Source organism: Cyclopterus lumpus, chromosome 9, assembly GCF_009769545.1.
Source record: "Cyclopterus lumpus isolate fCycLum1 chromosome 9, fCycLum1.pri, whole genome shotgun sequence".
NCBI classification, from domain to species: domain Eukaryota; kingdom Metazoa; phylum Chordata; class Actinopteri; order Perciformes; family Cyclopteridae; genus Cyclopterus; species Cyclopterus lumpus.
This window is the reverse complement of record NC_046974.1, coordinates 20,362,796-20,381,333: the sequence shown is the minus strand read 5'-3', so window position 1 is coordinate 20,381,333 and position 18,538 is coordinate 20,362,796. Positions and strand designations below refer to the sequence as shown.

The 18,538-nt window shown below is 45.5% G+C and overlaps 1 protein-coding gene across 6 annotated transcripts in view; it reads right to left on the bottom strand.

The window, feature by feature from the left end:
* pde4d (phosphodiesterase 4D, cAMP-specific) overlaps window positions 1–18,538 on the bottom strand; it is a 145,532-nt gene that overhangs the window by 6,245 nt on the left and 120,749 nt on the right. For 5 of the 6 annotated variants that reach the window (XM_034542148.1, XM_034542146.1, XM_034542150.1 and 2 more), the window contains 10 exons: window positions 14,423–14,614; window positions 12,700–12,736; window positions 12,516–12,592; window positions 12,039–12,088; window positions 9,361–9,473; window positions 1,910–2,003; window positions 1,386–1,561; window positions 1,150–1,248; window positions 873–1,037; window positions 577–676 (listed from right to left, as the gene is read on the bottom strand). In XM_034542148.1, the coding sequence (XP_034398039.1) occupies window positions 577–676; window positions 873–1,037; window positions 1,150–1,248; window positions 1,386–1,561; window positions 1,910–2,003; window positions 9,361–9,473; window positions 12,039–12,088; window positions 12,516–12,592; window positions 12,700–12,736; window positions 14,423–14,614 (1,103 nt within the window). Of the gene's footprint in view, window positions 1–576; window positions 677–872; window positions 1,038–1,149; window positions 1,249–1,385; window positions 1,562–1,909; window positions 2,004–9,360; window positions 9,474–12,038; window positions 12,089–12,515; window positions 12,593–12,699; window positions 12,737–14,422; window positions 14,615–17,322; window positions 18,487–18,538 lie in introns of those variants that run through there. The other variant, XM_034542147.1, reaches the window with a different exon arrangement.

The following is an 18,538-nucleotide window of genomic DNA, read 5'->3' as shown; positions in this document are numbered from 1 at the left end:
GCATAACTACTATCCCACCTTGTTACCCTAACAACAGCATTTATACTACAAAGGTTTCCCTATGCAGTGGTCTACTACATCCAAGTCTTTGAAGGGATGTTTGCTTCCTTAGAACACGTTAGCTTGAGTGATGAGGTGCTACAAGGAAAGGCTACTATTGCATTGTGGGAGATATTGATTCTCTCTTTGAACTCCCCGTCCTTGGAATCACTTGTTAAAGCATTATACACGACAACAATGGGGCACATGTGCATGCAGATAATGTGCATGTGTGTACTGTTTAAAATATTTTAACCATCCATGTGCAGTAACTATGCATCCAAGTTTGGTTTATATGTGACGTTTCCTGTATCAGAGAAAGGTTAATTGTCTGCAAAATGCTAGTGTGAGTGTGTGAGCGTGTGAGTGTGTGTGTGTGTGTGTGTGTGTGTGTGTGTGTGTGTGTGTGTATGAGGCAGAAGCTACAGTGTGCATGTTCCCACCTGGGTAACAGACTGTTCTTGTTTGTGAATACGCACTAATGACACTGCTGAGGCACTGACGTAGCTGCTAAGACAGCGCCATATTTAGACTCACTGGTGTTGATGAGGAACTGGTTGGAGACACCAGGATGGTCTACGTCGTGGATCGCACTGGCAAAGATGGCAGATAGGATCTCAAGGTCTGTGAACACAGCCTGGAAGAAAAGAGCCGAGCACAGAGGGGAGGGGGTAGGGCATTGATGAGAGAATCAAAAAATATCCTTGCAAGTAAGAGCCATTGATTGGACTTTGAGCTGGAGTTTGATTGAAGCTGATTGTGGAAGCGTGTTAGTGCGTACATGTATGTCTGTGCATGTGTTCATTCGCTGTGTAAGTGCACATGCGCCTCACCTCGAGGGCAGGGGTGGATAGCAGCACGTGAGTTGACTGGGTGACGTCAGCAGCATGGATGTTGTTATGGTAGGCCACGTCGCCATGATAATGGTCTTCTAAGGTCATCAGGTATGTTATAAAGGTGTCAAGTGGAATTTTAAATGTTTTGAGCAAGTCTCTCTCCTACAAACCATAAAAACACGAGAGCAATATTTTGGTCAACATGGTTTCATTTTGTAGTGAAAGATTGTGAAGAGAGGAAAAAAAAAAAAAAAAAAGACGTCACAGTCGTTACCTGGAATATCGTGTACATCATGACTGTCAGTGGCCGATTCCCAGAGAACTCTGCGATTTTAAAAACGTTACGGCCCCATTTATTCACATGCTCGAGCTCCTGAAGAAAAGAATTAGATACACAATTATCACCTGAGCCCCGAAGCCAACGTACATGTTAGATATTGTACACTGTATTTATGTGAATGTGCAATTTAATTTAGTTGCTGCGTGGTCTGTCAGGACCCACACACACACCGTAGCTAGCTCATCCTCGGTCTCGGTCTTGACTCCGAAGCGAGCGATATTGGAGTTTGTGAGGCTGGAGGAGTGTTGCAGCTTTTTCACCCCAATGATCTGAGACATGGGCTTGTTCTTCTTCTCCTTCTCCTTCTGCGTCTGAGGGGTTGGCATCTCCACTTCATGTTGCTTGTCTAGAGAAACCCCGTGAAACACCAGTGGGAGGAGAATATGAGGACGGCGGAGCCTTTTGTTGCACATTTAATGTTGTAGTGGTTCAACCAGAAAAATTCCTGTAAATAGTGGCTGAATTAAATATGAACTACATCCAGGTTGAAGTAAAACAAAACAGATTAATTGTTCTGGCATTTTAAACAGTGTTTCAGAAGCATTCTGTTGTACTGCATGCTCTTGGCTACACACACATCATGACTCCATGAACTCACTCTGAAGCTTGGCATCGTATTCATTTTGACTTCTCAGAGAAAAGGAGATTATTTTTTTATTCCAAACCGGTGAGTCTATCTTGTGTCATCACTCACCCAGGAAGGTGCTGGAGATGAACTCAGACACCTGGTTCCCAGAGCGGCTCATCTCTGATAGGTGAGTGAGCTCCCTGTTCAACATCCTCTTGAACTGAAAGAGGGACACACACACACACACACACACACACACACACACAAACACACACACACACACAGAGAGATGAGCAAAGGTTTCCCAGTGTGTAATACAGGGCAGAAATATCACAATTTCCAGCTGATACCCAGGTAACATACACATATTTGAATAAATATTTCCCAATAATAACACAGAGACCACAAAAACAATTTCAGAGACAAATAAACTTTGCCTCTTCCAGTCACATCACAAGAGCTGCACCAGGAACGGCACCATTTCTGGTTCAACACGTGCGCACAAACACAGTGCAGGTATGTACGTAATCAGAAACCCAATTTCCCACATTGTTTCTTTTTAAATTTCTGTTTTCCTGTTTCCTCTGCCTCTCCCTCACCCTCTTCTCTCTTCGGTCTCCCCTGTCTGCTGTAATTGGAGTGGCAGGCCCAAATTTAGCTGCAGGTTTTGATTTGAAGACCAAACTGATTGACGTGGAGGAGGATGCTTGAAATCAGGGGCTTTCTGAAGTGGCTGCCGAACAACAGTTACAAAACGGATTGGAAAACAAAGACAACTCCCGCACAATAGTTGCTGCTTTGTCTGACTCATTCTGGCTTCAGCCCAAATGCACAATTTATGTATATTGATTAAGTATACATCAATATTGATCACTTAAAAATAGACATTACTACACTGCAGAGTGCTTTCTTCACAATCGTGTATTGACATCCTATTGAGTAACACCCACGGGTATTCATTGGGTGGCTTTTAAAATGGAGACACGACAGGCAAAGAGCCATCTGTGGTGTGCTTTTGTCAGGTAATAAGAGCCTGCAGGGGAGCAAAATGACAAATACATGACACGTCGAGCTGTATTAACAAGACACGCAAAGTATTTATTACTATAACAAATAAGAGATAAGATCACTGAAAAAGATAGATGTTTGCTTTTTGTATTCAAATGTGTGGCTAACCTAAAAACCATCCCCCATAACATCAATAAAATGTGGAGCATCTCAACTACCGAGAGGATTGTTGACCTAAAAAAGTCTTCACAGAGCTGTAAGAGTTGCTGATTTATTCCATCTAAGAGTTTAAAATACCCAAAATAACCGGTGAGAGTTTAACAATTTACACTGCGCTTTTGAAATTAAATTCTCTTGAAAATGTAACTACGTATGTTCCTCTCTGCCGCACCTCCAGCCATGTTTACACCTTTCAAAGTACAGTGCAGGCATTATCAGCCCTCTCCATCACAGTGGTATCAAAATGGATGATTGATCCAGAAATGTCACAAGCTTTTTGACATGTTGGAGGAGCAACATGCAGAAAGTGTTTTCCATGTGTGGTCATATAATGCTGCATCCAAATATGTGTCGAGGATGAATCTCCGTTACAAAAAAAACTCTCTAGAAATGAATAGGAACAATCACATTGAAAAAGGTGTCAAAAAAAGAAAAAGCCTGAATAATTGATTTAAACAGACTAATCCGAGACCACATCTTACCTTTATATACCCCCAGGACACAGAGAGCAGATAATTAGCTTCAGGCATTTTGACAAACGAACACAAGAGATCCAGAAACAGAAAGGTGCAGGTTTATCGCCCAAAATACAGTTCGGATGATGAAAGCGCTAGACCGCTAAAAAACAAAACACGTCCGCAGCTCTGGCCAGGAAAAGACTTCAACCTGAAAAGCCTTCGGAGCTCGGTTCAGTGTCCATAAACGAAGCACCGTGTTAAATATCCACAGAAAGGAGCCCATGTTGCAGGAAGCAGAGAGGAAAAGCAGATTCTGCGAGAGGAGCAGCGAGAATGTGTCTCCCCAAAGATCCGCTGAGACCACACACACTGTGATACACATGACATGTGCACACACACACACACACACACGCTCGGATACAGGGACGCACTGCCGAGGTTGTGAATAATTGATGATGGTGCGGATGCTTGGTAGATGCCAAAGCACCAGGACAGCACACACACACACACACACACACACTCTGTCAACAGCTCCCAAACAGGCCTGCCTGCCTCTGTGTGTATGACACAAGCTCCTATGTGAAGAGCAAAAGACGCTTCTCTTGCCGTGTCACACAACAGCAGCAAATCAGGGCCCAGAAAGGGAAGAAGTGTGAGCTCATCATCACCTCTGATTGGCTTGGATTGGAACAGACTTGAGGTCACCTGCTGTGTGATTGGCTGGGACTAAAGTCAGTGGAGAATCTACCCCTTCCCTTTTCCTTCCATTCCTGCAGCGAGGCAGGATGTGGGAGTGCATGTGTGTGTGTGTGTGTGTGTGTGTGTGCATGTGTCTGTGTACATACAGTAAATGTTGACATATTTGCATTACATGCACTAGTACATGTGTGTCAGGGTCTGCGTGCTGACTGACCTAACCTTCTGTTCAGTATGATGTACAAGTACAGGTTACCTCATCTAACAAAAACTAGGGAGATGAGTCACAGTAACATCACTGTTGAGATGATGTATCACATGGAAACCAATTCATCTGGCAAAAAGAGTGAGCGTCACTGTTATGTGAAGTGGGCTCAGTGGAACATCAACTGAGAGCTCCGTGTCCACACAGGCTCAAGAGGTTGTCCCTTCGGTTGGAAACAACTCGCCATGAGTTATATAAAAAGCAGATTCAATTGAATTCAATATGCTTTATCGGCACGAGTGTAACAAAGACAATATTGCCAACGCATTAAGTAATAATGCGACTGTGGCTTCATTATGAACGACCCCTTTCACACCGACGCGTTGTTATTAAATTAGGGCCACACAATTAAGGCCAAAATGACTATTTTGTGAATCAAAATTGAGCTCATGAAGAGATTAAGATTCACATGAGCACTTCTTTGAGTTCCATGTTGTGCTACATTGCTGCTCATGTACAAATCTATGAATCATAATAAGACTGGTCCTTATTCACAGCTCCTAGGAGCAAAAAACGTTGCACCAAAACTATTCATCCAAAAAGAAACTAACAGAGGACAATATCAAAATATGACTTAAACTAAGGTTCTTCTTCAGCTGATTTAAGAGTAACATATATATTAGTCGTCTAGTCTGGACGGCAGGAATGTTTTTCACAGACGGCCTCTGCAGGGAGCGAATGCAGCGGCACGACGGCATATCAAAAGTGAAGCCACGTGCCTGGTGACTGGCTTGATTTGATATGCAGCATACACTTGGTGTGGAGCACCCATTTCAAACGCAGTCAATCGGGTTCATTCAATTGTGGGAAAATAGAGATTGTCATTAATATCTGATAAATTGTGCAGCCCACCCCTAAATTAGATGTGTTGTTGTTATAAAAGATATTGATTATGGATGCCGTAACAATTATGGGGCAGCGTGACATTACATCAAACTGAATAAAGTGCAGGTACAATAATAATATGTAGAACAACTTGATCTTAAATCAGGAACATACAGTCAATTAACTTGCGTTGATGAGTTTCTTTCCTTGGTGTGCGTGAGCACATACGTGCACATGCATGTGTCTGTGATGGTCCAGTGGCTACATGGATTGGAAAGGGACCCAACCTGTCTCTGCCTACTTTACACCCACCTCTCCAGCCAGCCTGCACTGTGAGTAATTTACAGCTACGCTGGAGCAGATGAGACAACCGGCTAACTGAGATCCAGCAGCTTTGATTGACTCAGAGCCAAGCAGGCCGGCACAGGCCCACACACACAAACACACACACACACACACACACACACACACACACACACACACACACACCACACACACCACACACACAAACTTTACTCCCCGTTGAAGCCTACAGTCAAAGCCCACAGACCCCCCCCCCCCCCCCTACAAAAACTCCATCCCTCTGTAACACAAATACACACACATATTGATAGCTTAGCCAAGAGGTGTGAACACAAGCTATTGGGTTGAAATTGGAAAGTGTCACACCAAGCTTAGCTGTGACTTGTGTGTAATTTGCTCATCGGCGGAGTGACCAGAAATATCCACTCCCTGCTGTATATAGCCCCTGACACCTCCAGGTCTCTGTTGCATTTGTTTCTTTTCTCACAGTACATATTTATTCTGGTGGCAGCGATGGCCCTCTCCACACACTTCTCCACAGAATACAGGAAAACCAGTCTAATTGCTGCGACTCGCTGTTTTCAATGAACGCACCAATGACCGTAAGAAGTAAGTTTGCCTCCATTCATGACCGTTACAAAATGTGGAGAAGCAAGTCTATACAGTGTGTGTAGGCAGCTTCAAGGTAAGGGTAACAACATTCACTAATATAATGTAAAAGATGAAAAGATAAGGCCTTATAGTATAGTCGAGGTACTGACACACAGCCTTACAAGAAACTTCTCAGTTCAGAAAATCCAAAAGTCAAAACCTACCAGCAACTTGTTCAGTTGCCTTCGACCTCCACGAGTATGACTAGCAAGTTACAAACGAGGCTTAGAAGTATAGTAACTAAAAAGCATCATCAAAACCTGAGCTCAAAGAAAGATCTGCACACCCTGAATACGAGTAAGATAAAAGAGCTGCACCGTCACATGAAATGAACAGCGGTTTGTTTCCCCATCACCTCCTGAGAGCCGCAGCAAAACATGTTTGATCGAAACTCCACAAACGTATTGGCATGATTAATTATCTATTCTGATCTTTTTTAAAACCTAAAGAAGCAGTTTACCCAGCTGGGATCTCCACAGGTGCATGAGCAAATATCACAGCATTGTGCATAGCACACCTCGCATAGGCAGGTGTATTGAGCCTGAGCGAGTAAAGAAAAAAGGAAATGAACAAGTATTGGTGACGGGTGTCCTGAATGACTCACTGGCGGATACAACACACATCACTGGACCAAATATATATGGTGTCGTCTCAAGATCGGGAGTATGTCCTTAAGGTGGGGGCCAAATGACACAGAATCCAATATTCATTAAGATGGCACTGTGTTGTGGAGATACATAGCATTTGTACCAACATGAGGGAGAAACAAATATAACAATAATTCCTAGAGAAACATACTACGTCGGTGCGAGGGCCCTAATGAATTCACTGCAACAGACACACTGAGCTTTTAACCAGGTTGTACAGTACGTGTGGCCGCCAGATGAGAGGATTTAGGCAGGTGTTGTTGGGTAGGGTTTAGTTATTGCATGTGTCCCTTTGAATGACCTTTACCTCACCAAGGCTGCAACACGGGATGCCTACATTGAAAAGCTTTTTGAAGATTAAAGTATTTTGGCAGTGTGTTGTATCGTAAAGTCGACCATGTTTCACAAGTACCCCCTCATGAAATGATGGGATCTACTTGAACCTTTTACTGCCTGAAGCATCATCCCACCAGGAAATCGTATCTTCACTAGAAACCACTCTTTCTACATCTTAGTGGGTTTGAATCTTAGAGGGTTCCTTGTCCTTCATTGTTACCTCCTGAAGTGAGATGACAATGAAGAGGCATGCTGATCAAACTTGATCGGCACACACATGGCCGGAGGAAGACCAGGTGCTGATTCTAAAGACGCCTATGCCCACACAAAGGGTGTCCCTGTAACCACAGGAGCATCCTAAACTAGAGCCACCGGATAAACCACCAGCGCAATAGAGATACGGTTGTCTCAAAGGTCACGTAAGATAGTATGAACTGTGCTACATTTCTTTTGAATTGTGTATAATAGTGTGTATTTGTAGAGTATGTATGTCTGCTGCTGTGTGAATGCTGCAACAGCATCTTCTGCCCGGTCTGAGATCCTTTTGGTCAAACAGGTAAAATTTGGTCACCTTCTTTGACCTACTGTTATCGCAGCCCTGGGCCTTAATGGAGTAACTCTGAGAATGCTGCTATTCAGAGGTGTAATCCATTATTTCTCGGTTATGTCAGAATCTGATCAGGGTTTTTACTTTGGGATGTCGGGAGCAGAAGGAACCGTACTGCTCCCACTGAGCAAACCCAAAACAGCAGCTATACGATGTGACTGCTAAAGGACAGGGCTAAAGCACTCGTATGGCTTTACACAGGAATGTCACTGGAAGTCACCTTCAGATACAATGAGCTGTAGTTTCATTCATTTTACATCAAGGGAATTCCATTCTGTAATTTCTTTTTAATCTCAGAATTCATTCATCATTGATGAATTAAGGTTCATGTTGAGTGTTGCTCAATGAAAGTCTGCGAGGTACAGACACAAGTAAAAGCTATATGTGGGAGGTGTGGGGACTGTATTACCTTTGATGTGTGTGTATGTGTTGGTGGAGTGAGACAGCAGGCTGGTTGGGCCTGTGGCTGTTGCCATGACAACCAGAGATAGTTGTCCTGGTAAGTAATAGTGCATGATACGTTTTTCTTCTTCTTTTTCTCCCTTCTTTTAATCTTTTCACTTTTATATGAGGTATGTCCCAGTCATGCATGTGACCGTGGTAACATCAGCGGTGAATGTGTGCGTTTGAGTCGTTCCTTTGTCTGTCGTCCTCCCTGCCGCTCGTCTTGGTCCATGCCCCCTTGTGTGACATCACAGTATGACATCACTAGAGCTGCTCAGCATTCAGAGTGGCACAGCAGCCTCCCTCCACACACAGACACAAAGGACACGCGCACGCGCACACACACACACACACACACACACACACACACACACACGAGGCAACTGTGCATGCTCACAACAAAACTCCCTGCCTGGATTATCATGCTGTCACTAACACATGAGAGATAATATAACTAAAACAGTCCAATGTGCACTTTGATGGCTGGGTGCTGAATAGGGCATCCAAACACATAATATATACAACCAAGTAATGATTGTAGAAGAAGTGAGCTCCTCCGGCTCAAAGAGTAACTGCTAAATGTTGATGAACACTTGACAAATGACCAAGGAGAAGGGCTTGATGGCAACATAGCAAGTTGCACACAGAGAAGGTAATGCCTACTTAATATCATTAAACTACACCTGTTCAAATTAATCAAATTAACAACCGATAACGTATCGGGTCTATCTCCAGGTGAAGTTGCGCTGCACATCAGCTTGGCATGTCAGTGAACAATAAACGCCCCTCCACTACTGCAGAGTGACCATACAGTATACAGTACATTGACAGATTTGTAGAAATATTTGTTGGTAATGTTATATTTCTTCATTGATGTGTGGAAATGCAACTGTAGGTTGTGGACGGATTAAAAAGTCACCTTAAATGATGTTTTAACGAGCACCTCCCTTATCTGAAGTTAACCTGTGAGGACAGTGCTGCTTGCAGCCCAATTCAAGTGTCAGTGTCAGTTTATGACACCCACAAATACATTATGTTACCTGTACCATAAATAACACAAACATATAGTTCAATAATTGAACTGTTAAAGTTGGAGGACACTTTTTTGTTAATCTTACCTTGTTAGAGGCCATCTCACTGACAGAGTGTCTTGTCTGCAGCGTCTCCAGCTGGTCCAGACACCAATCCAGCTCCTCCAGGGTCTCAGTGGCCAGTTTCTGGTAGGCCTCCTCTGCAGGGGCAAGACAGGAGGGCAAGGGGTCAGTAAGGGCCCGCTTCAAAGGGCTAGTGGACGGTCCAGGCCCGGGGTCTCCCACCCCACATACAGCTAAGCTGGGATACCCCGAGAAGACACATGGGTGACTCTTCATACTGGACAGGTGAGCCAGCTGTGGGGGCCTGGTGGTAGTCCTGTATCCTAACCCACAGATGAGCAGTCTGTGGGTTAGGTCAGCAGTAGCAAAGCTCTCTGATTCCCTTGGAGAAAAGAAACCGCCAGTGCACTTCTAAAGTTCAAATCCTGGATCCTTCCTTTTAAGCCAAGAATGTACGGTCCCAGTGAGTACGGTTGCCAGTGATGAATGGCAAGCAGCCACCCTGAGTCAGTTATGGGTGTCCAAATTTATGTTACCAGTAATGAAATCACACCAAAGAATACAGAGGTAACCCACAGAGCACAAGGAGCAACAGCGATTTCTCAGAGATCTTTCACAGACAGACTCATCGACTATCTCTCCAAACACAGCACACACATCACACTCAGTGATCTAGGTGTGAGATCTATCATTCGTGAGAGATGTAATTCCAGTCATGTAGCAGGATGAAGAGCAGTCTGCTTAGCAGGCCCATGTCTGCCAATGTGGGGACGGTGGAAATCCAGTGAGAGACTCAGAACCAGTTGAGATCCATGTCAATACTGTCCAGCAAGGAACAAACACCAGATGGTTTGCAGCATCCTGACATGGTTAACAAATACAAAGACATCTCAAACAAAAACACGCACACGCACACACGTGCACACACACACCAGATGAAATGCTAACCATAACACATCATGATTTTGTCTTCTTAGCCTCTCTGGCAATGAAAGTATCCATTGTAGCCGGGAAACAAGGGGTATAATCCGGTGCTGTGGGTAGTGTTTCCTATAGATGCTGTGTGTATAGGGGGTGGGTTGCTTCGGCGTCCCTGGTAGCCAAACGTGCTGCTCTCCCCAAGCTGTACCTAAAGCCTGAGAGGACTGCACCGTGGATGGGGAAGGGAGAGCGGCAACATGTGGACTGGAGTCATAGAGGAGTGGAGCCAGAGCTGGGAGCTCCCCAAGATGTGTGTGATCGCATGGTAATATGTGTTCACCGTTCAGCATACAAAAACACCACGACACAGAGGTAAACAAATAGATGGCCGACGATATGGCAAAGAATGTAGTGCGTCACCGTCACAAGCCCCACATCAGAGCAGAGTATCCTTTGGTTGCTTTTCATATGTGAAATTGGAGACGTGCCTCCCTCAATGTCCACCTACGTTAACAGAGAAGTGTCACCTTGTAAGAAGCCAATTAATACTGATGCTAATTTAGGAAAGCACAGGCTTGTAATGCTATGTGATCTGTGAGGGGGGTTCCTTTAGCTGTAATTCAATTACACACACACAGAGAAAACAGTCTCACGATATCAACATTTCAGTTTGCATTTAGAACCCCCCCCCCACCCCTTTTTTTCTTTTAAACCAATCTTTTATTCTGGGACAATTCATTCGAACACTACTTGCAAAGTTTATAGGTCTGGAATGCATGTGTGGCTTTTTTAACTCCTGGATATTTCAAAGGGCACATGGCTCACCATTTGTGTTTCAATGCATGACTATTTAGTGTATAAGCATGACCACTGCCATCTCTACACCTCTTTTGTCACCTCCTATTAAATATATAAAATACCCCCCCTCTCCTGCTTCATTGTCTTTGACAAATCTCTCTCTCCCTCCGCTAGTCCCCTTCCTCTCCCACACTTGTTTCCTCCGCTGATCTCTGAACATCCTTCCTCCTCCCTCTTTTGTCTCCTTTCCGTCTCTCTCCTCTTTCTTTCTCTGTCTCCCTTTCCCTCTCTGTCGTGGCTGGGGTGCTACTCTTTCTGACAGCAACTGCACTGACGTCAATGACATTCTTCTCATGCTTAGTGCGACATCAGACACCGGCACTCGGAGAGGCCACTCTGCTGCACAGACGCAGGGCTGCAGCCAAACTATGTACCGGAACACTTCGACAGTGAAGTCGGACTGTGAGAGGGAGTGGAGGAGAGAGGAAGAGGAGGAGGAAATAGGAAGAAGGAGTTAAATGTGCAGAGGCAAGAGGAGAGGGGAGGCTGGACTACTAAGAAACAATACTGATATCAATGGTTTAGATCATTCATACATGTTGTAATGTTGTAATGCATCAGCCCACATTCTTGGATATTCAGCAGCTTTAGTTACATGGAGCTTTTAAAAAAAAAACGTTGATGTCCTTAAACCAAGGCTGTGGGGATTTAAAATATATAGATACCAGAGAAAGGATAATATTGGTAAAATATCCATCTATAGTACCTTAACTTTGGCACATATGGATAGAGACATAACTATTCATCTCTTTAAATCCTCCAACAGATTGAATAAAATATCCTAAATGATATCTTAGAACCCAAGTGTTACCGCTAATGCTAATAATATTAATTATGTCTATCGAAAAGTCTATTCCTGACTCCCAGACGACACACATAATCACAAACACATCGAGGACATGCTGCTCTGGCGGTCCACGTACCCGTAAAGGTGGTCTTGGTGATGGGCGGTGGGTTACACATGGGTGATCTCCTGTCGGGGGGGAGACACACAAACACTAAGACATTTCCTTCCCAAAACAATACAATCAGTAGTTTACCTCAAAATGTGTTATTCTCTCTCACTGACTCTTCGCAGTAAATAAGCACCATTTCGCTGAACCCGTTTCTACACATGTAGGCAGCCCCGTCACAGACTATTGCTACTATTGTTGTCGTCGGCTACTCAAAGAGAACAGCAGAGGGCGAGCATAGCCAGACTGAGTGAGCGCTGTACACAGTGCAGCATGCGATCACCTATTTGGTAGAACATCTTAGTCATAAAGTGACCGTCATCATACATTATGATACGGTGGGATGTTGAACGTTGTCACCTTTTTATACAGTCACCCCTCCCACTTCGACAGATTTCATTTCTGTTTGAAAAAAAACGAACAAACAAAACGAACGGTGAAACTTACTTATTGGATGCCCTGTCTTGCTGGAGATTAGTTAATGCACCAAAGTTGTTTCGTACAGTCCTTAAGCTGGCAAGAACCTGAAGGGAACGTAATAGATTAGGACTGAATCATACATTCATTTATGAAAATGTAAAATATGTAGACAAAACAAAAAAAACCAATAATAAATGGGACAAGCCTTCACCTGTGCAAACGGCGTTACAATCATATCGTCTCCATGACTGAAAGACACAAAGACATTCGGCTTTAATGTCAGCTAGAAACCTACAGAATATTGACAGTATGTAGTGCTCATGTGCTGTAAAAGTCAAGGGGAGGAGGGGTAGGGGGGAGCAGGGGGTCATCACATTAGATTAGTTTCACACATCAGCTACCAGCTGAGGCCCCACGTCACACAACGTAATAGTTTCACCAGTTTGAAAGGGATTCATGGGTGGACGTGTCTCCGTCCACATACGGTAGTTCAGCGAATGCCATTTCCAGCAAGGACACTGTAAAACCTGCAAGCTGTCTTTTCACTTGCTGTACAGACATGTCCCTCACGCGGTCGCCCTCCATCCATGTCCTTCCCCTCTCTGCCCTTAACTATATCCCATAGGCAGTCGTTAATTCACATGTTTATTGACTTGTATTCATCCAGGGACACGTGGCTCCTGGAGTAGGTGGAGTGTAAGGTGCATTGTTACAGGAGTGGAAAGCAGCAGTCGTTCAATTCCAACTATAGGAATGTTTAACAGTAAACTTTGAGTCCGACTCCTGCGCACCCCCGAGCTACGTTATGACTGTGAACACAGTCAACATGGGCTCAGGTGACAGTGGTGTGTTAGTGTCACGGAGCTGTCCTCCTACTGGTCAGCTCTACGTGGCCGCAGCCACACCACGCACACACCAACTGGCACGTGAGCTGACATGCTTGGCGTGAAAGTCAAAAGAGACGCAGGCTTGTCATGCGCTACAATCACAAGACAGATAGAAGGTATTTAGAGTAAAGACGACGCACTCTCTGGGAGCGAAGGAAGTAATCTGTGTGGTTCTCCTGAAGGTGTCTCTTTGTTAGGTGCTTACACAAATTATTTATTTCCTAACTTGATTGTAAAGCTGTATTATTCATTTCATGAATAGTGCTGTGAAGGCAAGTTGCCTTGTTTATGCAATCCAGCAGAAAGAAAACAAGATATGAAAGAATGAAGCATAAAAGATGAACTGTTTAACATGGTAACTGGATTGTGGGCGTAGGTCAACGAAGGGTTATTGGTTTAATGCTCCAGAGCAAAAAGCAGCAGTAGGAGGAAGTCTTAAGTTTACCGTAAGACATTATCTTTCATCCTTTTGTCTATTTCTCTTAGCTAAGGTCTGGATAAAAAACTGCTATACTTTCAGTCAATATTTGTATTTCCTGCAGTACTAAGCTTTCAGTATATGTAACTGGAGAGCCAACACTGTGTGGAAAATGAGGAACATGCTATCAATATATACATCGACCCAGAAGAGTGGGCTTTGCTATACTTGAAATGTAATGCAGTATGGTGAATAGATCAACTGCGACACAAATATCCATCCCATTATCCTTATGAGTTATAGAAACATATTTGGCAATTTGTCAAAATATCAGTCACATAAGCTGTGCTTGTGGACACTTTGTTACTGACCACCTTGTTTATGCTACTGGATATGGCTAAGAATAGACGTGACACCACACAATCAGCTGTTGGTCATGCACACTTCCCATCGGGGCCAAAGCTAGCGACGTGGCAGCTTTAAGCCCTTATCTAATAAACACCAGCAGCCGTGACACAGATTCGTGGAGGCAGAATAAAAAGCAGAATTAACAACATTCAGCACAATCGGGGAGGAGTTGGGTGTATTTCATGAAGGCTCAGATGGAAGCAAGAAACGCGTGCACTCACATGTCACTGGCAATGGAGGAGTTTCGGGACATAGACTTGGGGGAGAGGTCGTAGTCGCTGTCGGAGCGGTACAGGAACGACTCTCTCCGTTGGCTGTGAACAAAGTTGGCCTGCAGGATGAGGCCTGAGCCCGGGCTGGCCATGGGGTCCAGGGGGCTGCGACCTGATGACGTGCCATTGTCCACATCAAAACTGCACATGGCGGGAAAGAGAAAGGGACAAAGAAGCAAATATCAGAATCTGTAAAGCTGATAGTAATTGGTATTGTAATACAAAAAATGTATTGCATAATAACTATTTTGAGGGTATTTGAAAGGTGAAATAAACCTTTTTTTTTTTTTATGCTAAGTTCACATGTGAAACTCCAGAAGAGGAAATAATATGATGTTCTTTCAACGTTTAAGAGATGAGGGGAAAGATGCCACTTCTCCAGTCTGTTTACATTACAATTCTTATAAAAGTGCACACCATCCATGAATAAATAAACTTCTGATAAACTCCATAACAAACTGTACTTATGGCTGCATGATGTGGCTCAACTATTCATGTCTCAATAAATCACAGGCTTTATGCAAACATTAATTAAACCTTAGAGATCTTGATGACTTTAGAGCTTACTCACATAAACCCACATGCATATTTCTTTCCGTTGCAGCAGCATTGGCTCTGACATGCATTTCATATGTGGCTGATAATCGGCTCCATTCAAGGCACAACATGACGTGCCTACGCTGTATGTGACGTGCCTACTGTGTAGGCATGAGGGCCCTACACTAAGCTAACCATATCAAATCATAATCAGTCAGTCACTCATCATCTGGCTGATTATTGGATGACTGCGATTGGTGGCAGAATAATTAGCACCGTTACTCAAGGTTAGAACTAAAGTAGTAATATTCAAATACATGCAGCCACAAGCAATTTGCTTGAATTAAACTGTGCGCAGGGCCACAGGGAATACCTCTGCTCTAACAATGCCACTAACTCACAGTGTTTCGAAACCAGTGACACCATTTCCCACTGGGATACCACGCCTTAATCTCCTCGGTGATTGTTTGCCCAGGTGATGACTAACGCCTCATCGCTAAGACTATCCAGCAATCCCATAAGCCGATCTGGTGTGGATACTAAGGTCAGGAGGGATTCCCCTAAATGCGCCACAGAATACGCACACAGATGATGCACCCTTTGGTCATCCTCTAGGAAACACACATTTAATCCAATAGATGTACAGATACTTTAAATATCCCCAGATGGAAAATAAAAGAAACACAGATTCAATAACCCTAAGCTCATGTTAGTGGTATGTGTATGCAGAAGAGCAGAAGAGATCCTCAGGATAGCGTGAGTGTGTACATACGCGTGTGTTTGCAGGGTGCATAAAGCACATTCCCACGCTCAACTCAAACATCAAACTACTGAAACATTCCTTGTCTCCTTACACAATGACAAAAAGGACATTTCCATCAGCCACCTTCCTGTTTACCATCTTAAGCTCGTAAATGTTCTCCAGGGTATTTCCCTTCCTCAACAGATGATTCACTGACCTGACAGGTGCAAATCAAGTTGGATTGAAAACAGGGTTGTGCTCATAGTTTGAGTTCATTTTGAGAGGAAGAAATCATTATGCTTCTGACATCTGAAACCAAACATCTGACCGACACACAGGACATGCCAAGCATATTTCCCAAGACAACTAAATGGCTAAACGCTGTGCTATCTCTGTGTGACGTCTCCGAGTAGCAGCAGCGAAGTGAGCGTGAGCTTTGGTTGTGGAATGCGATAGTTTGGCTGTCTGCCTGATGACTGAGGGAAGGACAATCGTATTGTCCTCTTCCCAATCTCTAACTAGCCCTCACACACACATGCAAACGCACACACGCACACGCACACGCACACGCACACGCACACACACACACACACACACACACACACACACACACACACACACACACACACAGAGAGGTGATACGCAAGTTCCAATGACTCCCAGCAACTCTCCCCCAGTTTGTCTCATCTTGCACACAATGTCTCTTGAGTCCTCTCACTCTGTTTTTTTATATATAGTATTAGATCAGGTGCATGTCAGAGTCATCTCTATATTATCTCTACACTTAGACAATCCACACAACCAATTCAATCAACACACTCTTATCACATCCAGTAATCCATCTGTTTTCTTTGCTGCAGGTGTGAAAACACCTCCAGACGTGACGTATAAACTGTTATTCCAGGCACAGGTCAGTTCTCCAGCTGTTACGTGGAATTACTGTGCACGAGTGTGTGTATCATGTTTGGTAACCAGACAGACAAATATACCACCGATAGAGAGATAGTGGCCAAAATGTAACACCCAGCATATGTTTAACAACTGATTCATTCTCACAATTCCACCGACGTCACAGCCTACACAGATTCTCAGACAAACCCCTGACCCGTAGAAGTGTGTGTGTGTGTGTGGAAACAGGGTGACTCTGCAGACACGCCTTCTTTGGGAATGATATTCACAACTAGTTTACTGAGGTATTACACCAGCGTTGACATCATAGTGGTCTGGCCTTTTTCCCTGCTCTGACACAAAGCAGTAAGTCACATTTATTTATATAGCACTTGTGGCAGTGGGGTGTGGTTAGACTCAGCTGTAGAGTGGGTGGAGCGGGGGTGTGGCTCAGGGAACAGTGCCGGAATGATGTCTAATCAGTCTCAGCTGGGGCTGAGGGTTAATCAGCCTCAGCTGGGGTTAATCGGTTTGTCTCTTCTCAATAAAGAGCAGGAGGGACTGAGAGGCGAGAGGAAAGAGCGAGGAGCGTCACCGAGCCTGTATGTGTGTTTGTTGGTAATAAAAGCATTTTGGAACTACCTCAAGCTGTGTGCTGCCTCTGTGCAAGTCTGAGACTCACCGGGTAACAGGGAAACCTGTTACAGTGGAGCCCAATGTGGGGCACAGATGGAACACCGAGAGCAGCAGCCGGAGGGGCCGAGCCAGCCGATCGTGGCGCTGGGGCAGATGCTGGCGGGGATCGTTGCGATGCAGAGGGACCAGGCGGAGATGAACCGTCAGTTTATGGGGGAGCTTCAGATCCAGGCGGAGAGGCAAGCGTTCGCCCTGGAGCAGCTCGCAGCCCGGACAGCTGCGGTTCCACCGCCGGCGGCTTCCTCCGCTGTTATAGACGTGGCCCTTCATCGGATGACGGCAGGGGACGATGCCCAGTCCTTCCTCGACTCTTTCGAGGCAACAGCGGAGGCGTGTGGCTGGCCTGCTGCCGAGTGGGCGGTCCAGCTCTTGCCTCTGCTGGCTGGGGAGGCACAGACAGCGGCCCTGGGACTCCCCCCGGCAGCCAGGCAGAGATATCCGAATGTGCGCAAGGCGGTGATCGACCGGATGGGCCTGTCCCCAGAGGACCACCGGCGGAGGTTCCGTGAGGCCAGGCTGGGGCCGGAGGACCGTCCCTTCGCTTTTGCGCAGCGGCTCGAGGACGCGGCCACCAGATGGCTACAACCCGGGGGTCCGGGAACGGCGCTGGAGGTGGTGGAAAAGCTCGTCCTCGAGCAGTTTGTGGGCGGATTACCGTCCGGAACCTCGGCGTGGGTCCGCTGCCACTGGCCATCGCTGCTGGTGACCGCCATCACCCTAGCGGAGGACCACCTGGCGGTTCATTCCCCTGGGCAGGGGGACAGCGGTCTCATGCCGGCTTTGTTCCGGCCAACACCTGCCCTGCGGAGGAGGCTACCCACACAGACCCTGGCGGGGTCGACGCCGGCACAGTGTCCGGCACCCCTCCCGCGGGTCCCCGAGCTACTGCCCACCGACAGCACCGGCACTCTTCCTGACCTACAGGGGGGTTCTCGAACACCAGGGCAGGAGTGTTGGAGGTGCGGGCAGCCCGGGCACTTCCAGAGGGAGTGCCCGCTGATGGAGGTGGGCCAGGTGATTCGGGTTGCCGGCTCTCCAACACCTTCCCCTGGTCCGGGAGCGACATACCGTGTTCCGATAAGAATCCAGGGGGGGACACACCAGGTGATGGTGGATTCGGGCTGTACGCAGTCTATGATCCACCAGAGCCTTTTTCGACCCGGGGCATTGATGGAGGCATTGTGGGTGAAGATAATGTGTGT